Below are 24,561 nucleotides of genomic sequence, written 5' to 3'. Positions count from 1 at the left end.
AAAAATACCCTCTCCTGATTCGCTCACAACACAAGGAAATGCTGTCTGATTGGACGAGAGGCCGTATGGACCATATGGACCATATGGACCTACTCTAGAGATGATTGAGTCCAAGTTCAGCATACACACCCATTTACATGGATACACACTGTGCCATGTGACACACTAACACTAGACCCCATCAGAGCCCAGCCAATGTGTGTGTGTGTGTGTGTGTGTGTGTGTGTGTGTGTGTGTGTGTATGTGTGTGTGTGTGTGTGTGTCTAACAGAGCACGTTTCCATCATCCTCTAACAATGATCACATATTAAACACACTCACACCCTCTCCTCTGGTTTCTCTCCATTCCTCTCCTCTCTCTCATTCAAGACGGTGCAACACATCTCCTTACGCTCTCTCTCTTTCTTTCTCTCTCTCTCTCTCCTCACACACACTCCCTCGCTCCCACGCACCACGCAGCTATTTATACCACAGCCTATTATTCCCAGCTCATGCCTTTTTAATCTGAGGGTAGCACCCTGCATTTCTGAACAGGTGGTTCATCTGCACTCTTCCCTCAGCTGTCTATGAATCTGCTCGTACATTACTCGCGGTGAGTATTCCCGTCCGTCATCATCGTGGAGGCCTCCTGCTCGGCTTCTTCTTCATCCATCACTGAGGATGAGGAGGAGCAGGATTAAACGTGAGACGGAGAGAGGAGATGTTGGAAAGTGAGAGAAGCAGAGTGTGCACATCTTCTTTCCCTGCTTGTGGTCTTGTGAGAGGATTTCACTCCCCTGCCTCTGCTCAGATAAACGCTCTCAATGTTTCCTCCTCACACAGAGGGACGCCCACGAGTGAGCACTCATGAGTGTGGAATGTGTTTGAACATGTGTTGTCACAGAGGGATGAGGCGGCGCATTCATTGGTTAGCTGATCGGATTTAATGAGGCAGAGAGGAACGAGGAAGAACACTACCCTCCCTTCCATTCATCCATATCTCAGAGCTTTCTGTGTCTCCATCTTCTCCTGTCTCATGAAAAGCATCCTGACTGAATGAAGTCCAGAAGGCCAGGATGCTGGTTGTTGTGTTAAGTAAAGGAAGTGTCCTGGTAAACAAGGGCAGATCATTTTTATCTGCATTATGACTTTGAGCTTAATGCATCCAAAAAAACAGGTCAAGAAGGTAAAAAGGTGATGTGCATGTGTTTATTTAGTTTTTGTGGGGAAGTTGTGAGTCCATGATTTCATCCAATCATTTTCATCCACTTATCCAAGATCAGGTCATGGGGGCAGCAGTCTAACAAATCGATCATACAACCAACTCCAGAGCAATGTTTCCAGTTCTTCCTGGGGGATCCCGATGTGTCCCAAAGTCAGATGGGATATGAAGTCCCTCCACCAAATTCTGGGTCTAACCCGAGGCCTCCATCTAGGTGGACACGCCTGGAATGCCTCCAAAGAGAGGCGTCCAGGAGGCATCCCTATGAAATGCTCGAACCACCTCAGCTGACTCCTTTCGATACAAAGGAGCAGCGGCTCTGCTCCGAGCTCTCTTACACCAGACTTCCACCAGATCCGTGTCCGGTCTGTCTCTGATCTGCTGCAGTCCGGCTGCGTGTTCTCTCATCCGTCAACACCCATCGGTTTGTGTTTTCAGAACGCAGCACGGAGCAGGACCTCCGGACAGCTGGAGTCATGTGACCGAGGTTTTCCAGCTGTAATCCCTGAATCAAGGATTCTCCTCCTCCTCTCCTCATCCATGTTGTCTTTCTGGTCCTCTGAAAACCTCTGACCTGTTGACTCCAGGCCTGGCTCCGCTCATCATGACTTTGGTTTGTTGTTGTAGTTAAGTGAAATACGATCTGGTGATAACACAGAGTGTTTTATTCTGAAAATTAACCGGATGTTTTCATTTTGTTTTGGTGAAACCTGACTTCCTGTCCCGCTCCATCTGTTCTGTTGAGATTGATGCGTCGTGCTCCGGCATCCGGCAAAAATAGAAGTCTTGTGTATCTGATCCGGAGGACTCCGACCTGCCGGATCAGAGATGGAGCCTGAATGCAACCGAGTGGATCCAGTGGAAGTTAACACATTGACTAGAATAGAAACCTATCAGATCCAGCACTCTGACGGATCGGAGATGGACCGGACACGGACCTGGTGGAATTTAGCTGTAAGAATGATCCCAGACACCCTTCAGAGGAAACTTATTTCCACCGTTTTTAATGGTTCTTTCGTTGATGACCACAGGTGAGGATTGGTCCAGGGACCAAATAAAACACCCATCAGTGCATCATGTGTATCTTCAGAATGAAATGGACCAACATTTCAAAAATGACACTGGAGGTCCCACACCTGTATCCTTCCATGATGAGAACCTTTTCTCTACAGCCTTGACAGGCCAGAGGGAAGACCTTAAGACCCCTTGAGGTGTTGGTTGGGTTGATTGATGAGTCAAAGAAGCACAGGACTTTCACCCAGAGTGTGTTTTTTAAACTACGTTATCTTTGTAAGAAAAGTCTACAACTTTTTTATTACTGGTGCTCAACCGAACCAAATTGTTCCTTCATTTCTGCATGAGCAAACTGACTCATCATGTTTTGAAACAGTGGGCCGCTGTGTTACTGAGGTTTAATGTGATACTAGACTGAAATCAATTATTTATCCACCTGATACCTGCAGCGTGATACGGTATATGTGTTTGTGCTCTCAGAGAGGAACTGATAAAAGCTTTTATTATGGTGGCTTTCATCATAAAGATGTAAAGGAGGGCATTTTAACCAAAGAACAGCTTTCTGTTGTATCGTAATTTAATAAAGTGCTCTCCCTGTCCCATTAAAGTTCCTAACCATAGACCTTTCTGGAGTCCCTGAGCTCCCTTGTCTTGTAGGTTCCTCTGGATCTCTGCTGCTGTGGACGTGCCAGACTCCAGCTGCTACAACTACTACTATCAGTCTCACCACTATCATCTCTCTCTTTCTCTTCATCTTCCACTATCCCTCTCTCCAACACGATCTCAGCAGATGTGTGTCTAACATGAGTCTGGTCCTGCTGGAGGCTTCTGCCTGTTAAAGCTGGGTGGAGTACACGTCCATAAAGCAGGGAAGCTGGAGTGTACATCAGAGAGTTGTGAGTGGCTTGTTCATTCAATCAGATAAAAGATGTAACAACATGATGTGCTGCTGTATCACTTTGAGTCTGGTCCTGCTGGAAGTTTCTGCCTGTTAAAGGAAGTTTGTCCTTGCCACTGTAACTTGCTAAATGCTACAAAGTGCTCTGCTCATGGTGGATTAAGATGAGATCAGACTGAGTCCTGTCTGTAAGATGGGACTGGATCTGATCCTGTCTTGATGTTGGGTCTTTGTTCATAATAGAACATAGAGTACGGTCTAGACCTGCTCTGTTTGGAAAGAGCCTGAGGAGAACATTTGTTGGGATTTGGCACTTTATAAAGAAAGATTGATTGACTGAGTGTTGCTGACTCAAATCCTCTTAATTCTAGAATCCTTTACATAATAAACATGTGGACTTAATATCATTAGTCAGGTGATTAACTGAACAATGATCAAATCTACAAAGTAGTTCAGGTCTTAGATGAAAAGCCTTGAGGACCGTTCTAGTTAAAAGCTTGGATTACTGATTTGAACAGATGTTATCCTGCAGATGTTTCTTGCTCCTTAAATTAACAAACAAAAGAAGTACGATGATTTCTGACAGACGTGTTCTGATCAGATGTGAAGCAGCTGGACAAAAATAACCTGTCAATTTGTGCCGGCCAAACAGACCTTCAACAAAGCTTGCCAGATGTTCCTGAACACAAACACACGGCTCATGGGAGACTGTGCTCACAGTCCATTTCTCCTGACTTCTCCCTCTGCACTTCTCTCAGTCTCGCCTCACTCTACTCATCCCTACCTGCCCTCCTGCCTGGCTGATATCGTGTATCAGCAGATGAGCGGAGTCCTTGATCCACTCCCTGCCTGTCTGTCATACGCGGCTAAATATGTATCGTGACTGGGACTGTGAGGTGAGAGAGGGGACGGAAGGACAAGGAGTCTACAAAGATGGATGAAGCTGGACAGAGAGAGAAGGGTAGAAAGGGTAAAAGTGAGAAGGCAGAGGAAAGGAGAAAGAAAGTTCCCTGGCTCCCGGTCAAATTCAGAATCACCTTCAAAATCCTCCTGTACACATTAAAGGCCAAACCTTGCTCCCCTGTATCTGTCCGATCTCCTCCACAGTGTCACCCCCTCTCGCTCCCTCAGGTCTTCCTCCTCCCTCCACCTCTCTGTGCCCTCAGCCCATCTCAGCACCATGGGCCCAACTCTGGAACTCACTCCCACTAGACCAGGGGTGTCAAACTCATTTTGGTTCAGGGGCCACATACAGCCCGATTTGATCTCAAGTGGGCCGGACCAGTAAAGTCATAACATAATAACCTAAAAATAATGACAACTGTAAATTTTCCCTTTGTTTTAGTGCAAAAAAGTACAAGTAAATTCTGCAAATGTCCACATTACATGAACTATCTTTCTACAAAAACAGCTGCTGTATTTTTCTCCATGATGAGTCTCATAGTGGGGCCAAATATCATTCTTTAAGCCCTGAAACCTGCTGCGAGCACACAAAGCACACAGGCTCCCCAGTCACCTGCCACACAGTGTGTAATGTTTGGAGCAAAAGAGCAGATAGATTATAATAACAAAGAAGGTAAAGTTGATTATCGGGACCCCCCAGCTCCAGCATGAACAGTTTGCCTGCTGGACAGTGTTGTATGCAGGGGTGTAGTGCTAGTAGTGACGGAGCGCACCTATGGCGTAGACACATGGTAAGCATGCGCACGTTATGTGGCTCCTTTTTTCGAAAAAGGTGGATCCACCGTTCCTGCTGTTATAAGTTTATATATATGTAAATGTTAGTGTTGATTGGACCTTGATGTGCTCTAAAAAGTCTATGAATTTAAACCGGATTATGCAAACTGCAAATATTCTCCCGGAGCGCCGTTCAGGTGCTCTCCATCAGCACTATGATTATATACGACCCCCAGAGGACAAATTGGAAATAGCAGTTAATGTCTTACCTGTCATTTTTTCACTTAGGGAAGTTGTCCATGGGCCGGATTGGAACCTCTGGCGGGCCGGTTCTGGCCCGCGGGTCATATGTTTGACACCTCTGCACTAGACATCAGAAACTCTGACTCACTACCCCTCTTCAAATCAAAACTCAAAACCCATCTATTTAAATCTGCATTCTCTGTCTAATTTCTCTGCTTCATTTTAACTTGGTGTTACTCTGCTTGTTGTTTTTATTTATTGTATTGTGTTATTGTCTTTATTGTGTTTTAATCTTTCTGTAAAGTGACCTTGAGTGTTGAGAAGGTGCTTTTAAATAAAATGTATTATTATTATTATTAAAGTTACTAAAGGCGTTTTTGGACCAGAGAAACTTATGACACTCTTGTTTTTGATACCACTGTGGGTCAGTGTTCTTCGTACAACCTATATCTTTATTTGTAACAAGTTACTTTTGGGATAAACATATTTTGTAGTTTGATACTGTGTTCCTAAGCTGAAGTTAATAAATACATAAATAAATAAATAAATAATTAAATAAATAAATAAATAAATAAATAAATAAATAAATAAATAAATAAATAAATAAATAAATAAATAAATAGATAGATATATAGATATATAGATATATAGATATATAGATATATAATATTCTGAGGTACCAATAAATCTGTGGAAAAGCAGACAACATCTTCAGAGTCTTGGTATAAAAAAAGAGTTTAGCTGTCTGTCAAGGTGTGACAAGAGTCCTTTAAAAAGTGTCTGCTTCAAATCCACACAACAATCTGTTCTGATGTGGACCATAGACTGTACAAATAGTTGACGTAGTATCCGTGATGTCACCCATCTGTTCCTGAAGTGTTGTTTTGAGGCCAATCGGCGGCGGCAGCCATATTGGAAATGTTGAACTCAACTTAATTTCTGTCGAGTGAGTGTGAGGTAAAGAGGCGGACCTTTAGCCTCCTGGCTAACAGCTACAGTGTTCCCACCTGTCAATCAAGTCAGCTGTGACTCTCGTAATGGAAATTTCCACGTTATGAATAAATTCACCCCCCGTACAGTGTGTGCTGATTGAAAAATGAGCTATCCAGACTACACTCGTCTATTGAACCAGGCTGTAAACATGTTTATTTCTGCAGTAAAGATCGTCTTCTTTGAATGGGTGTGTATGTGGTTTCTGGTGTTTCTGCAGCCAGCCTCAAGTGGATGCTCAAGGAACTGCAGTTTTTAACACTTCAGCATTGGCTTCAATTATTGCTCTTGATATACACACAGCTATTGGCTCCAACTCTACACATCCCTACCTTCTTCCCTCCACTCCTCCTCTGTCTGTCTGCAGACATGTAGATACAGTCAAGGCTGTTTGTAAGCATGTCCATGTTCCCGTGTTTGCATGTAACGGTGCATGTAGGCCATACTTCTAATAAATCTCTGAACAGGTGAACAGATTCTGGATAACAGTAGGCCTTCATTAACACAGCGCTGTGTGTGTGTGTGTGAGTGTGTGTGTGTGTGTGTGTTTATGTGACGGGTTTCTACAGCTCATTATTACCTGAGGGAGCCAGCGGCCTTGTATGGGGAAGAAAAACAACTGTGGGCATGTAAGGTTTTGCCCGAGTGTGTGGGTCTGTGCAGGACACAGATATATTGAATTTAGAAATAATTAAATGTCAGAGGAGGGAGAGAGAGAGAGATGAAAGAATCAATGGAGCCTCACAAAGTGAACACATGTCTCTCTAAATCACTACTTATTCCACCTATTGACCCCAACGCTAAAAAGACCTCCGTGTTTTTAAACAAGGACGCTTAATATAATCTGCTCTCTCACTAACTAACAGGTTCAAACACTTCTAGTGTTACTCAGCAGTTCACTCCTGTAGCTTTTTGTCACTGGAAGGCTCAGAGTGTTGTTACCAGACACAGCTGTAACTTCCCTCTACTTAAAACCACAACACTCAATTCAAAAAGAAGTACCCCACAGAGCAGGGAGAAGCTGGTCTGCTGTTTATCTGTCAGTTTGCACTTTCCTAAGGGGGTTATGTTGCAGCAACCACAGCCTGTCCCATCACTGTTAGCTGGACAGATTGTCTTTGGAGCACTTCCAGAACATGCTGAACGTTTAAGTCATTCAGGCCCCCAAAATAAGGAACAAACAACAGACTCAATAAATGAATAAATATGAAAACAGAGCTTTAAAACCCCTCAATGATCATAGTGTTTATATCTGTTTCAGGGCCTGGTTGTTTCTTCCTACTGTTTGTGTCGCCCTTACCTTCTCTGCAGCTCCATCTCCTCCGGTGTGGGGCCATTCTGAACCTGGGGGGCCTGCCGGGGCAATGTTGGACCTGTAGAGAGCAATACAAAGACAGATCCTGTCAGACATTGTGCTGATGTTTCCTGTTTTAAGACATCTCTTTGTTTGCTTTAACTTTAAAAGAAGGGGAAGAAAGAAAGATTAAAACTGTAACTCAAGTTTGAAAAAGTGAAGGTTTTATTTTGAGGCCATATGACCCAGACCTCATCAAAAGAAGAAACATGGTCTTAGAAGAGTCCTGCTGTAAAGTGTGAAGCACTTAGGACACAGACTGACACAGCCTCAGCAGCTCAGCAGCCTCTGGCACCAGAACAAGGGACACCAGACATCACTGTCTCATTTACATCTGCTAATGAGATAACTTTGCTGCACAACCAAACAAGAGCCAGATGGACCGACATGGTGCTCTTTCCCCCCTCTGTGTACCACACACACACACACACACACACACACACACACACACACACACACACACACACACACACACACACACACACACACACACACACACACACACACACACAAACACACAAACACACTCACATAGGTTTTTGGATCCAGACATATTTGAAGGCAATTAGTATCAAGCCAAGTGCAAACAGTCTGAAAACACAAACACAGCAAATATCTAAATACAGAGAGATAACAGGTAGAATCAAGGCTGCAGCTAAATAATAAATAATAATAATTCATAGAATTTATATAGAGCTTTTCTAACTACTCAAAGTCGCTTTACATGAGGTGAAACTAAAAAATAAAACATATAAATAAAACAAAACAGGGACAGAGGTGGGGCGGGGGGAGAGGTCATGTGTTGTATGCTTTTTGGAACAGGTAGGTCTTGAGGTGGTTTTTAAATGAGAGGAGAGAGTCAGAGTTGCGGATGTGTGGAGGGAGAGTTCCAGAGAGTGGGGGCAGTGATGGCAAAGGCTCTGTCTAAAATATCATAAAAAACAACAAGAATAAAAAAATAATAATCATAATAATGCTAATAATTATACTACTATGACTACTACCAATAATAATATTAAAATAATAAAAAACAATAATGATTATAATAATAATAATAAAACATCAATAACAAAAATTGAAAAATAATAATAAAACACTAATAATCCTACCACCAATACAAATAATAGAATGTGTATTAATACTATTGTTTGTATTATTACTATTGTTTGTAGCATAATTACTATTATTATTATTACTATTATTATTATTATGATTATTATTATTATTATTATTATTATAATTGTTATTATTTATATTTTTTTATTATCAATATTTGTATTATTAATTTGTATTATTAATTATTATTTTTAATAATAATAACAATACAAATTACAATACTAATAATGATACTTCTACTACTACCAATAATAATAATAATAATAATAATATTTATAATAATAAAACAACAATAGTATTTTAAATGACTATTGTTGTTTTATTATTATAAATATTATTATTATTATTATTATTATTATTATTATTGGTAGTAGTAGAAGTATCATTATTAGTATTGTAATTTGTATTGTAAAATACTACTACTCATACTCATACAAATAATAATATGTCTGTTATTACTATTGTTTTTATTCTTAATCTCATTATTATTATTAAATAACAATCATCATCATCATCATCATAGTATTATTACACTTAATCTTCATCATAATAATCTTGATAATGATAAATAGTGCGTCACATATGATCCAAACAATGAAGACTATAGTTAAATGCCCTGTTTTGCAGCAACTCTGGATATCACAACAAAGTTCTGTGCTTCTTCTATTCCAGCCTGATGAACAACAGAGGTCAGAGGATCGCTAGCTAAGAAAAGCTAGAAGGAGCTAAAGATGGTAAAGGAGAGACTAGAGTGACACTTGTATTTATGAACCACATCTGTGTGTGACTCTGACGTTTACGTAAAGTCTGTTTCTTTTTCCTGAGCACAAAACATCCGTGAGGGAACCTGCAGTTCAATACAGCAGCTCTGAGTCTGAGGAGGACTTTGTGACCCGGTCAGACAGGAGATATCAGAGCAGCACTTTTATGATCGAAGTCATGGAAGGAGGTTGTGTTGCAGATCCATCCTAAGAGATGCATGCTGACTGTTATCTACTCCACAAAGCACACTTCCTATTGATGAGTACCTCATACATCCCACTTAAAGAAAACCACACTATCCCTTTAACAACAACAACAACAACAACAACAACAACAACAACAACAACAACAACAAATACAACAACAACAAATACAACAACAACAAAAACAGGCTCCTTCAAACGGCTCCTCACAAAACCAATAAAGAGTTATGGGAGTGGGTCCGACACAGACAAACTGTCCAGCTCTGAGGTGTAAAATGTTTTATTTGTTTTACTGATTGTTTAGTTGTTTTTACTCTTTCACTCAGCTGTTGCTTTAAGTTGTTCTTCTTTTATTTAGTATATCTTGCTTGTTTTATATGTTTCCCTGTCTTGCTTTGTTCATTATTGTTGGGTTTTTCACAATGTAAAGCACTTTGTAACTTTTGTTTTGATAATGGCTTGTAAATAAACTTTATTATTATTATTATTATTATTATTATTATTATTATTATTATTATTATTATTATTGTCATTATTATTATTATTGTCATTATTGTTACTATTCATATTATTATTATTATTAGTGGTAGTAGTATTATCATTATTAGTATTATTATCATAATTTTTCATCTTATTATAGCTAATCATTATCATTATTATGATTACTTTCATTATTTTTATTATCATTATTATCATTATCATAACTATAATTATTATTACTATTATTACTATCATTATAATTATCATTATTATTTTGTATTATTATTATAATTGTTATTACGATTATAACTATCATTATTATTATTATTATTATTATTAGTAGTAGTAGTAGTAGTAGTAGTTGAAGTAGTAGCAGTAGTAGTTGTAGTAGTAGCAGTTGTATTATTATTACTACTATCATTATCATTATCATTATTATTTTGTATTATTATTATAATTGTTATTATGATTATAACTATCATTATTATTATTATTATTATTATTATTATTATTATTATTATTATTATTATTAGTAGTAGTAGTAGTAGTAGTAGTAGTAGTAGTAGTAGTAGTTGAAGTAGTAGCAGTAGTAGTTGAAGTAGTAGCAGTAGTAGTTGTATTATTATTACTACTATCATTATTATTATTATTATTATCATTAATAATAATATTATTATCATTATTATTATTGATATAACTCTTACTATTATTTTATTTTTGTTATTATTATTACCTGATCAAACTTAAGTGAATTTAAAAGAAGAAAAAAGGTGCTTTAAAGTGTTAAATGTGTCAAACCATATTTCAGGTTACCAAATTCACTGATCAGTTCCCCAATACAGTCCTATCTGAAGGTTCCTATAAATAGAATAGAAGGGGGATGTTGGACCTAAAACTCATCCGGTTCCATCTGTCTGACCTCTGCCTGACCTCTGCTGCTGGACATTAAAAGACCCCACAGAATGAAACAGAGAGAATCTGATGAACAGCTTTGTCCTCGACGCAGCTATCCACCACAATTATCCAGATCATCTCATCTTATTATCATCCGTTTGGTTTCTCTCTCGTATGCACGAAACCTAAATACTATTAAATTAAACCGAGCCCACAGGCAGCCCAAATCTGCCACTTTAATTGCTGACATGGACTCTGTCTCCATCTTCTGCTGCCTGTGGGTGTAATTGTGTTACTGTCTGCTCTAATAGAGCTTATGTGCTAATGACAGAACACAGACAGCAGTCTATGAGGACACAGCCCTGGACGCTCCTCAGGAGGGGGGAGATTAAATCAACACGCTGCACATTCATTTAAGACAAATATTCTTATCAGAGCAAGATAACACGTTCATTAAAACACAAGCTTATCTCCATTTAATGGATTTAGACCAAACCAACCCACAGGAGTGTTCCTCAAAACAGACTCTCTCTTTAAAAGGGGTCCAAGCTGATCCAGTAACCTTTCACACCTCAGCCTGGCTCACTTCCAAAACAACTCAGGGAGAGAGAGACGGGTCAGGGTAACACACACACTGACAGAGAGCAGTGCTGCACTACATCAGCAGGTCACGAGATCACCATCTGGTACCAACATGCACCTCAGGAGGAAAAACCTGGTCTCCTCAGGAGGAGGACAAGTCTGATAACAGCTCGAAGGACACAAAGTAAGAGAGTCAGAGCGGAGAACAAGAATATCTGGAGAAAGTTTTCAACTGAGTTTAAAATCCCACAGAGTCTTTCCCCCGCAGGCGCACACATACACAGACCGCTCCTCCTGATCTGTTTGTATACCTACATGAAGACAGCGTCAGTGATGGCCTCCTCTGACAGCAAACATACCGCCACAGTCCATGAGGGGCCCCGTCAGACCCGCTGCCAGGCCTGAGTGCAACCCCCACCTCGCCGCCTGCTCCCCCTGCACAGTCCCTGGAGCTCACGTACAAAACCATCACTCCTCTTTCAATTTCCTGTGCCTCAGCTCAGCATCATCCCCTCTGCTGGAGGTTCGTTCAGCTCAGAGCGACGTTCATGAAGTTCCACCAGGAAAAGATAAAAGAGTCTGACTTCAGAAAACACAACGTGGAGCCTTCTTCTGGAGGGTTGTTTATCCTCTGAGATCACAGCCCATAATATCCGGACGGCACACTTTAAAGAAGATGATGCTGAAACGCAGGGTGTGGCTGTTCTGTGCGCCGGTTCTCCGATAGATTATAATTGATGGAAACAAAGGAAGAGAGGAGAGAGGGAGGGATGGAGAGTGGGAGGGTGGGATGAACATAAGAGGCAGAGAGAGAAAGGAAGATGTGGAGGATGAGAGCCGAGCGCAGACAAAAGAAGGAGGAGAAACACATAAGGCAAATAAAGAAACAGAAACGAGGAGGAGAGGAGGAGAGGAGGAGAGGAGGAGAGGAGGAGAGAGAGAGCGGCACACAGGATGTGGTGGGACTCCACCTGATGGCCGCCTGGTTTGTACTTCCTGGATGCAATCAATTATTCAAACACTGGATACAGAGAAGGACACATCGCAGCAGCTGCCCTAAATACCATCACCAGCCGAGTGTGTGTGTGTGTGTGTGTGTGTGTGTGTGTGTGTGTGTGTGTGTGTGTGTGTGTGTGTGTGTGTGTGTAGTTTCACTTCAGCATTTCATATGAATTTCTTCCACCTTCAATTATTCATTCAGATCACAGCAGCCGCCTCTGAGTCTAAAGGGTGTGGTCACGAACTGAAGGAGACTTTCTGGACCAAATCAGGAACTCATCTTTCAGTCTCACGTATCTCTTTTCGATCCAACACGGCACCCGTTTGTTTTTCCGCCCGCTCTAGCCCATGGAAGAGGGACGTCATGACGTCAGATTTATGTGACCGCTTTTCCCAGCAGCCCTAGCGTGAACTTTCCCTCACAACAACAACGATGGCGGACAACGGCAGCTTGTCTACTCGGCTGGCCACTGCTTTGCCTTGGAATCCATTAGTCTCTTTAATTTTTTCACTGCAGGACAATGGAGGAAACACATTGGGTTTGTGTTTTTGATCATGGCAACCACGCCCCTCGCCCCTGACGTCAGCGGTTTGCTATTCTAGACCAAGCGGCAACCTCCGGTCTCAAAATACGAAGATATGAAAATACGAAGCTCATGCTTGTTATAAACTGCAATTCATTGAGAATCCACTAGAGGCTGGCTGCAGAAACACCAGAAACCACATACACACCCATTCAAAGAAGACGATCTTTACAGCAGAAATAAACATGTTTACAGCCTGGTTCAAAAAACAGCTTGAGTCTACGTAGCTAATTTCTCTATCGGCACACACTGTACGGGGGGTGAATTTTTTAGAACATGACGGTTCAGAAGATATTAAGATTATGAGTTTTTGCCCAAATAAGGACATGACTGACAGGCCTTTATCAAAAACACAAACGAAGCGTGTTTCTGCCATTGTACTGCAGTGCAAAAATAAAAGTGACATTTTAGATCAATAAAATAATCTTTAATCAATGATTTTAACAACATGTTGTAACTTAAAGCTGGGGTTGGTAATCAGATTTAGATCCACTTTTTGTTATACTGGTTAAAATGATCTTTATGTCCTGATGGTAATCAATACATAATGTGTTCTTTAAAAAGAGGTAAAAAAAAGCTGCTATCTACAGCCGGAGTAAACCTGGGAAAACACCAACCAATCAGCGGTTTTGGGTGCCAACATTTTAAACCAATCAAATCCCGTCCTGCCGTTCTGCCCGCCTCCTGCGCGTACATTTCCCTGGCGTTCACTCCCCGTCTCCTGCCTCTGCTTCCCCTGACTCTACTGACTGCCCCTCTCTCTCGTCCTCGGGCCTGTCCCCTCTGACCCAATGAGGTGCTTTGCTCAGGACTGTAGTCCGGATCAGAGTCTAAAAAGCTCTCACCATGGGGCTCTGACAAGCAGAAGAATGAATGACATTCAGTAAGTCCTACAGAAAATGTAGATGTACTGTAGCGTCCGTCCGGACGCTGTAGAGATGACGAGCCGATTGGTGAACACGTTGATCTTTAATAACCGGTCACTGTCAGCCGTGATCACGCCAACCAACAAAACAACAATCAATGTTTGAATGAATGAAGAACTTCTCCTCTTGTCTCTCCTCTCTCCAGCTCACACACTCTACACCTCTCCTGATGCCTTCACTGACTGTCAACACTGTAGGAATTAAGAGTATCTACACTGAACACGTTTAACAAACAGTAGAGCTGTTACAGTATTATATATGTGTTATAACTTTTCTCCTGATATCGTGTCACCAGTACAACTGGATAATGCTAGCATGACAGTTGTGAGTGCTAACAGCAGCCATGTTTGTTTGTGTTTTTAACTTTCACTATGAGAATGTTTTGGTGAGGACCGGTTTTGAATCAGTCACCATCATATGGTCATGAATCAGCGGCGCTCGTGCATGTGAACGGGGGGGGGCGTCGTTTTGGAGGATCTCCAAGGGGAAGTGGGGGAGGGGTTAGATGGAGTCATGAGGAAATGCTACATTTAAATTCATGCTAGTTTTCCGAGACTACCAACCCCAGCTTTAAGTTTGTAGCTGGGTAATAAGCGGGGTCTTGTCTCTCCCTGTTGGGTCTCTATTTCCCATAACTACCTGCTTACCGTACATCATCCCTTACTTCAAAACTCCTCACAGAGACTTTGAGTTAGTTTTTTCTTCCTCAATAGAAACAATAAGTGCCGTCTTTGAAGCCACAAGACTCTGCTGACAGAAACATCCATGTCACGTTAGCTTGTGATTCACAGCAGCTTTGACCGGTTCTTTTATCAAACTTTACTCTTTATAAATTCTTCTTACTGATCAAGACAGCAGCTCCCAATCTCCCCTGATTGGTTTCACAGCTAATTAAGATTGTGATGATCAGCTTAACGTCTACCTCCATCACTTCTATTAACCTCAGTGTGTTTCTGTTAAACTGACAACACAATAGAGACGAGCGTAACAACAAGATGAAGGACAGGACAGAGGACAAAGTGAGCAGAGGATGAAGAATGAGTGAACAGGGGGGAAAGTGCAGGGTCGTTTTCTGTGAAGACTGAAACATCCTGTCATCAGAGCTGCCATCCATCCATGTTTGTATAAGTGAGGAGCTGACACTGTCACCTGTGAAGAGGTCAAGGTGTCTCTGAGATGAGTGTTTGTTGTGTGCATTCCCTCACATACATGTCCATCCATCAGGCCGTCAGAGACAGACCCGCTAAATAGCACACAGCGGTGATAAATAATCCCTGAAGCTGGGGCTCTGTTTCACCGCACGCTCTGATCCTCACTGCACGATCAACGTCTACATTTTTAGCGTGTGTGGCTCCGGGGGGAACTGAAGCTGGTAACTTTATAAACATTTACAGCTGAATGACGTGCCCACTCTGCAATCACACACTGACTGCTGTGGAAAATGCTGGAGGAAATTCCAGCTGTCTTCACTCCGTCAAAGGTGACCCGAGCGTCAGACATATGTCTACGCCTACGTTTATTTAGGCTGACAGACAGCAGGCTCACAGACAGCACACAAAGCTAAACCTCACATATGGTTTCACATATAGCTCGTGATGTCATCGCTCATGGGATGAAATGACAGAGTCTGCAGGGGGCAGCTTGTGATTGGCTCTGCAGGAAACAAACACACCTGCTTCTTACATGATCAGAGCTCGGCCTGTTTTTAAACTTATGATAGAGAGACTATCTCATGATATTTAAAAATAAGTGCATGCTTTCATGGAAATTAAAATACCAAGGATTTTAATTTAGCTGTATGAATCTTAAGTATCATTCCTTTCCAATAAGGCCCGTCACAGTTTCTGTCTTTCGTTGTGTAACTTATTTTGGCCGAATAATAAAAATGATCAGAACAACTTCTAAACATCTCTCTCATATAGACCTCCACTAGAAGTGAAGTGTTGATGAAAGTATTAGTCCTATGCAGACCCAAATGTAAGACCAAACATGAGTAAAGTTTTGTTTGGACTAGGGGTGACCCCAAATAGTCGAATATTGGACAATTCGTTCTAACGAGTCTTAGTCGACTGCCAATCTCATAGTCGAATATTTGCATATGAAACGTGGATCATTCCATTCAAACCATGGGGGTGCTCAATGTCTAATTTTACATTATTTTCCTGTTTCCCTTAAAAATAATGTCTCATTTAGCCTATTTTGATATAAATACAGACTTATTTAATGTAATTCTGAGAACAGCTCTTGAAGTGTTAAATCTCCTTAAAGTGGTAATTAAATCTCCCCTGGTAATTAAAGGTGGACTCTCCCATTTAGCGGGACCTGTGGAGCAGACGTACCTCAGCTGGTCTTTAAATCTTTCTACGTTCATGGCAGCTCAAAATGTCAGGAAATAAAACTTCAGTTGATTCTAAAAACTAGTGATGAAGATGAGGAGCAGCTTCATGAAGAGGGCTGTGAGATCAAGGATTACCGGACCACACAAAAACTGTACGGGGCCAAAAGAACGAGGAGGGATACCCAAAGCTGTCCGAAACCTCAAAAACAATCCACAGCATCCCATCCACCTCCACACCATCAGAGAGGATATTCTCAAAGACAGGATTTACAGTCAACAAAGACAGGAGCGCACTTCTGCCCGTACACACGATGGTTTTCCTCACGTACAATTTGAAAAGACTCAAGCGGACAAAGACGAGATGAAAGACTGTTTTAAAAGGTTCTGTTAAGAGATTTAAAAACCCTTTAGCTGGTTCAGGTTTGATTTTGAACATTATACAAATGTTTAGTCTTAAGTTGGACAAACTACCCTCTGCAGCGCTGCTCTCTGCTGTGTGAACACTGTTTAAATATCTCCTGGTTCCTTATTCTATAGTGGAGCGTTGTTCCATGTTTAACGGATGGTGGCCTTATTTGAGTTTTCTCTCCTTCATCCCCTCGTTGTTTTTGCAATATAGATTTAAAAAATCTAAGTTTTATACTTATAATATTCTGTTGTCCCTTTTACTTTAAGCTATGAGTCTCTTAATTGTAAAGGGTTATGTGTAATATTGTCATGTGGTCACCATCATGCAGACTTTGGGTCAAAATCTGATGAATCAGATTCGACTAAGACATTCCTTAGTCGGGCTCACCCCTAGTTTGGACCGAACACTGTTGTGTTGTATTATTACCTCTAATTACCCGGCTTTGTTACTGATCTTCCGGCTGTGTAAGATGCTTGATTCTGATTGGTCAAACCCCTTGACGATGGTTATTAACTTTCACTAACGTGAGCAAACTGCGTGTCATCAATAGCAAATTTGCTCCATGGGGTCCCCCAGGGTGCAGTTCTGGGCCCAACACTTTTTTCAGTTCACATGCTCCCTCTTGGAAATATAATACAGAAATGTAATGTAAATTTCCATTTTTATGCTGACGACACGCAACTTTACCTCCCCATCAGAGCTGGTGACCGGTCAAATATCGAAAATCCTTCGCAAGTGTCTTGAAGAAATAACATCATGCATGGCAGAAAACTTCCTTCTACTCAATGACAACAAATCAGAAATGATTCTAATTGGCCCAGCAGCAAAACGAAGCCTCATCATGATAATTAAGCTATCCATGTGAAAACACCAGCGAGGAATCTTGGAGTCATTTTTGACCAGGACTTGAACTTTGAGCCACAGATTAAGAAAGTTGTCCAGTCCTGTTTTTATCAGCTCAGAAATATTTTGAAGGTAGAGTCCAATATTTCATCCAAAAAAGTAGAAAAACTCATTCATGATTTTATTTCCTCCCGCCTTGACTACTGCAACTCACTATACTCCTGTCTCAACCAAAAATCAATCCACCGACTTCAGACAGTGCAAAATGCAACAGCCCGGCTTTTAACTAGAACAAAAAAAAATCCCACATCACCCCAATTTTAGCATCCCTACACTGGCTCCCTGTTGTTTTTAGGATCGATTTTAAGATACTTTTAATCACTTTTAAAGTACAACATGGACTCGCCCCTGAATACATTTCTGAGCTTTTATCCCCCCATAAACCAGGACGCAGTCTGAGATCCTCTGGCAGTGCTCTGCTTGCTGTTCCATGGTCTAGACTAAAAACTAAAGGGGACAGGGCCTTTTCTGTCAAAGCGGAATCAGACTTGCAGAGTCAGTCCATCATTTTATCTCACTACTCAAGACACACCTTTATAATAAAGCTTTTATTTTGTGTATTTATTTTAATCTTTAACGTTTTATCTCTGCTTTTACTGTCAGTTTGCTTTTATTGCTTCTTTGCTTTTATTGTGTTTGTATTGTTCTTGTGAAGCACTTTGTTACTTGTATCGAAAAGTGCTCTACAAATAAAGGTATTATTACAGTGCTCAGCCAACAACCACCTGCTAACCATCCCTTACTCAGATCAACTATTTCTTGTGTAAAATCATGACGATAGGCTTTTTCTAGCACAGTGACTCATGACTTTCTTGCTTCTGATGAAAAAATGAACTTACTAAAATACAAGGGGCGACCATTCTCTGTATTTGCACCCCCTGCAAACATTTGAATCCAATCCTTTGTCTTTGCATTGACCTGCTGTGTGGACAGTTTTTCTTCTGGTCCATACAGACCTTAGCTCTCACTTTACAAATAAAAATATGTGTCCAACTCCAATCCTCTCACTTAGCTCGACCAATAAACCTTAGCTGTCCATTCTGAGTGCCGGCATAGAGGACCACCGCCCAGTAATGTTCATCTGACCCTCCAAACTGCTCTCAGTTGGAGTGTTTTATGATTCAGGCTCCAAAATGAGCACAACTCATCTGATGCTCTGTGAGGCAATAACAAGGGAAATAATCCAAGGAACAAAACCTTCAATGAAAACATTTGACATGTAAGGATCATTGGCATCACTCTGCAGAGCCACTCCTCAGTGGAAGGCACTCCAGATCCAGAGGTACAGCCCAGAGGACTGGGCTGGGCCTGTTCTAAAAGTATCATGAACAAATTTACTGCAAGAAACATGAATAAATAAAAGTTAGAGCTGCCTTTGAACAGACGGGAATGTGCCTGCTTAATGGCTCTTTGGCTGCTCTTCCATCCTCTCTGTCTTCCTGCTGACTTCAGTGTTTCCAGCAGAAGAAAAAGATCTGATAAGAGCGCTCATCAATAACCATTACATCAGAGAGAAAATGGACTACCTGGCACACACAGGCCGACCTGAGACTTTCTTCTTCTGCATCCATTGCTATCTTTTCAACTGTGTCCTCTGTCCCTCCATTAACCTCAACATGACTTCAGTACTCTGAAATAACCTCACCTGGAACTTCATCTGACAGCTTCTAGGCATTTTTTGACTGCAGGGACTTAACCCCTGAACTATGTGCATTTCGACCGGAGGGAGGAACCAGGGTCTAGATTTAGTTCAGGGGTAGATAATCTCCCCCCTGAAAAAGCCCCTGCTAGGGGGGCAGTACTTTTCAAAGGTCCCGAGACTTTTTGGGGGCAGGGCCTGCGACACTGAACGTGTCTGATTGGTAGATTAACTGCAGTGTCCACAATAACATCACACACATCTGTGATTCACTTGATTTCTCTTTCTTTCATTAGTTTTTATTTGTTCTATCTTTTTTGTATGTGTGTGTACTTTTCAAAAGAAGGAGCTGTGATTCTCTTGATTTAGCAGCTTGTAACAGTAGTTTTCTCTCAGCCCACCGTGAATGAGTCTCTCCTCCCGGTGTTCCGCTTTTAAAAGTGACCTTGTAAACTGGAGACCTTCAGCTGAATGTGTCAGTGTTTGTGTTGATTCATTCATTGCTTTTTCCATGTTTTTTAACCACAGGCACAACATTTTGGCTTTTTTTCGTGTTTTTCTGCACAATTTCAAGTTTAAGGAAAATTAATTTTTTCCACAGGGTCAACTTTTTTGTAAAAAAAAAAAAAAAAATGTCAATTTCTTTTGTCAAATTTTCTTTCCTTTTTTTTTTTTTTTTTTTAATTTCAAAAAAAAATTCTTCAAAATGTATTTATTTTTTTATTTATTTTGTCAATTTTTATTTCAAATTTTATATTCAACATTTTTTTTTTAAATTTTTTTTTTCAAATTTTTTTTTTTCAAATTTTTGCAAAAACCGTTCACAGTCATTGTTTTTTTTTCCATCTGTGACTCACTTGATTTCTTTTTCTTTCATTAGTTTTTATTTGTTCTATCTTTTTTGTATGTGTGTGTACTTTTCAAAAGAAGAAGCTGTGATTCTCTTGATTTAGCAGCTTGTATCAGTAGTCTTCTCTCAGCCCACCGTGAATGCGTCTCTCCCGGTGTTACGGTTTTTTAAAGTGACCCTGTAAACTGGAGACCTTCAGCTGAACGTGTCAGTGTTTGTGGAGTTTACACAGCTGTTGAAACACAGAGGGAGTTCCTGGGAATGCAAACTAGTTTAGTTTTTATTAAGATTTCAAAATATCCTCATCAGATATTTAATGATGGTCTAAAGACGTTTATGAGGGATGCATCCGGCTGAAAGTCTCCAGTTAACAGGGTCGCTGTTTAAACCAGAACACCGGTCGATCTCTGCCACGGCTTTTTGAGTTGAAAAGGATTTTAAAGCCGTGTTGAAACGTCTTTGCTACTCGCGCTTATCTCCTCTCACATGTTGATTCAGTGAATCCATCTGTGATGAAATATAGCACCATCTAAAACAGCACCAGCTGAGTCTCTTCATGCTAACAGGCTAACTGTTGTGTTCATCATAATGATACCCGCCTGTCCGTCTGCTTCTATGGTGTCATCTGTGATGAATGGCATTCCTCTTTGTTTTACTGCCCTCTACTGGTCTGGTGGTGTAGTGCATTTACTTTTTTTTTCTCCAAACATCACTGACCTGATTTACACAATCTACCCGGGACTTCAGCCCGCGGTCGAAACACAGACAACAATGGGGGCACAGGAACCTTTTAGTTCAGGGGAAAGTAGTTCTGGGGGCTAAAAGACCCCGGAACTCTTGGTGGAAATGCACCGTCTGTCACACTGAGAATGCTTTAACAAACTCTCTAATATTTCACCTTAACTTCAGAATACCTTCAAGGCCTCTCTTTAGTGAGAATCAAGGACTCCAAGCTTTTGAAGAAACACTTGTCTCAAGGCCTTGTCTTGTAATGTAAGCCAACCAGAGTGGAATATGATGTTTCAAAGAGAAGCTGTGATAAGGCAAACCAGTAAGGTTCTGACACTGAGAATCAAACCTTCATTCATTTCAGAAGATGCTTTGTTATTTGTACTAATGACCTAAAAGTTTGGACACTGATGCAAATAGAAACAGCTCTCTTTTAAAGACTTTGGATCTTCTTAAAGGCAGATCTCTAGGAGATCTAGTCCACAGATCTGGTGTGGATGCAGTTGTTTGTCTTTCTCTGACTCCTCCTCAGCGTCCGACATGCTGAGAACTTATTTTTGGGCTCTGGGGAGTCAGGATGTCTGCTGGTGCAGTGGGATTGGGACATCTACACCTCCCTCGTCCCGAACCCTTTGATATCAACCTGCGAGGAATACAGAATATCTCAGCAGCATGGCAGGAAGTCTCATGAATCCAGAGAGATCACATGTCAGTGTGACACAACCTGCTAACATACACTTATTTTAGTTTCAGAGCTGCCCGGAGACAAGAGTGACGAGCTGCCTGACAGCCGCATAAGGTGAGGGTAAACACAGGGGAATCTGTTGTGGTATTAAAGGGAGGAGGGGAGTGGAGGGGTGAGGCAGCATGCATCAGGTGATGTTATTCATTGTGAACCTGTGACAAACAACTACAGGGTCAAGGGCATCTGCATCTATATCCATAATCTCTTCTTTTTTTTTCTTACTTTCTTTTTCTTCCTTTTTTTCTCTATTTTCTTTTCTTCCTCTTGTCTGCATATATATTTCTGGTTTGTGTCATGTTTGTCACAAACTGTCAAATATTAATGCAATTTATTCTTGCAGCAAAAGAAAAGAAAGAGAACCTTTTTCTTCTGTGCTTGTGACTGTGTGCATGCGACCATCACCATCCCTCTTAGAACTCTGGCCTATCTTTTATTGACAGCTAATATCATGTTCTGTAAAAGAGGGCGTGCACACCTAGGTGGGCCAAAAAATAAGAGAAAGTAAAAGAAAGACACAAAGATATACAAAGGGACAGGGAAAGAGAAGGAGAGAGATACCTAAGACACTTAGATGGAGAGGGACCATCTCACCATGACGCCAAAAAAACACCATGCGGTGATACTAATGATTAAGCAACCCTTAGTGTCCACAATCATTACTGAAGCTTGGGTCACAGAGGGTTGCCGCCGTGCTGTGTTCTATTTGTGTAACGAGACCACCACTGGTGCAGATGAAACCACTTGGGTCAGATCAGCCGAGTGGTCCACCTTGGCACCCGGGCCGCGAGAGCAGTCAGGCCGAAGGACCCAACGCGCTGCGGGAGAGCCAGGCCAGGGGACAAGCCAAGGACCCAGACCGGAAGCAAACAGGTACCGCTGGGGCACCCAGGGCGACCTCCAGGTCACCCAGCAGGAGGAAAGGAGGGCCAGGGGGGAGAGATCCCGCAGCCCCCCCAAGGAACACCCCCACAACACCGCCCCCACAGCCCCCCAAGACAGAGCCAAAGGAGCCACCAGGGCCAAGGGGGCCCAGCACCAGGAGCAAACAGCCAGGTAGCCGGGCAGGACCCGGACCACAGCCAGCCAACCGGCACGCCAGAGCTGGGGGAGGGCAGTGGGGCAGGGCCAATCCCCCCTGCCCCCCCCAGCCGGTCTGACCACTCCCCAAGCCACGCCCCCCACCCGCGACCGAGGGACCACGCCGCGGGGGGAATGGAGGGACACCCCAATGGCTGCCGGAGTAACACCCCCCCAGCTGCGCGCCACCCCACCCCCCCAAGAGGACCGCGAGGGAACCATCGGGAAATCTGGCCCCAAGGGCAACCGCGGACCAGGCCCCCGCAGCGGAGGGGACAGCAGAGGGATGGAGGGTGACGGGGACACCAGCAACCCACCCAGCCCCGATGGACCCCCAATGAGTAGGCACGATCCATACACTAAGGCCCCGCCACACCTATATCCATAAGCTCTATAGACTTCATATGAAGCAGAATCTATAAAAGGGACAGGATATCTGCTGTTAGTATCATTTCTACTCGCACACGGTCTCAGCAGATGTGTGTCTAACATGAGTCTGGTCCTGCTGGAGGTTTCTGCCTGTTAAAGGAAGTTTGTCCTTACCACTGTAACTTGTTAAATGCTGCAAAGTGCTCTGCTCATGGTGGATTAAGATGAGATCAGACTGAGTCCTGTCTGTAAGATGGGACTGGATCTGATCCTGTCTTGATGTTGGCTCTGTTTGGAAAGAGTCTGAGGAGAACGTTTGTTGTATTTGATTTATTGAATACACTGAAAGCACAGAGTTCCTGACTCTTTGTCACCAAACTAAGAGGATGACTTTTGACCCATAAGATGTTCCCAGATTTGTGGACTCTGTAGATCTGGGTCTTCTAATATGAAAAACCTTAGGGCCAGTTAGTTGACAGCCAATGTGAAATATCACGATGAAGAAAAGATCAACTTGTGTTATTGTGATGAAGGAAGAAAACAAGTCATGTCCGGGGCTATTTTCAGATCTCAGATCTTCATGTAACTTCACTGAGTCATTGGTGATTTGGTTTTTTTAGTGTACCTGAGCTCTGATCACGAGGTGTTTACTCTCGCCTCCCAACAATGGCTGAATTAGAGTCGTGCTCTGACACAAAGGCAGGGAAAAGCCTGGTTGGGATGTTGTTCATCTCCTACCTCTATCACATCCAAAGCATCTTTTAGACACAGAAAACCAATAGTGTGATGAATTATATATTACAGCATGACTCATCGTCGACTCAGCGGGCTAATGGCAACCAAAAAGACCAGATCCTGTGAGTGTGCTCTGAGTGTAAGAGAGAGGGAGACCATAGGAGACAGTGTCCGTCCTTACTTTCTGAATGTTATTAAAAACATCATGGAGACATTTCAAAATGAGAGATTTAAAGCTTGAAGGAAAGTAAGGAAATAAGTAGTGAAGTAAAACTCTGCTCCATCAGCTCCTCTGGTGACGAGTTTTCGATCATCAGCGCTGAATTAGAGCTCATTCTCTCAGCTCGTATTTACAGCAGACGATCATCACAGACGGAGGAGGAAGAACCTCTGATACATTATTTATCCTCAGCGCTAATAGCAGATTTTAAACCTCATTTATGCAGAAGAGTATTTGTTGATGCCTGATTGGGGCTTATGAAGAGCACCACACATTCACAGTTACAGTCACGGCTCGACACGCATGCAGGAATTCATGTTTGGGTTTGTCTTGGAGGAGATGGGGGAGCTTTATTGGCTGAAGGGACGGAGGGGGTTTGGACATGTTCCACAGTTAGCTGCAGAGCGATCACTGGTCTGTCTCTGAAACAGACACCAGCTTAATAAAACACTTGATATCTCTAACTTTAGTTGTCAGTGTGAGGGCGAGGAGGTGAGCCTGGGTTTTGGATTTAGAGGTGTAGAGTTTATGAAGGTCCTGAGTGTTGTGCTTCAATCCAACAGACATGCTACGAGTTAAACACCACTCTACTTCTCTGAGCGAGCACAGCATGAACCTGAGGAGG

General features: G+C 42.0%; 1 protein-coding gene across 1 annotated transcript in view; it reads right to left on the bottom strand.

The window, feature by feature from the left end:
- Positions 1-24,561, bottom strand: part of enah (ENAH actin regulator) — a 206,494-nt gene that overhangs the window by 57,084 nt on the left and 124,849 nt on the right. Inside the window, exon 4 of the mRNA XM_034699826.1 lies at positions 7,323-7,395. Within this exon, the coding sequence (XP_034555717.1) occupies positions 7,323-7,395 (73 nt within the window). The remainder of the gene's footprint in view (positions 1-7,322; positions 7,396-24,561) is intronic.

This window comes from Notolabrus celidotus, chromosome 13 (genome assembly GCF_009762535.1).
Source record: "Notolabrus celidotus isolate fNotCel1 chromosome 13, fNotCel1.pri, whole genome shotgun sequence".
Lineage (NCBI taxonomy): Eukaryota > Metazoa > Chordata > Actinopteri > Labriformes > Labridae > Notolabrus > Notolabrus celidotus.
Note: the sequence above shows the minus strand (reverse complement) of the source record. Positions and strands in the feature narration are given on the sequence as shown.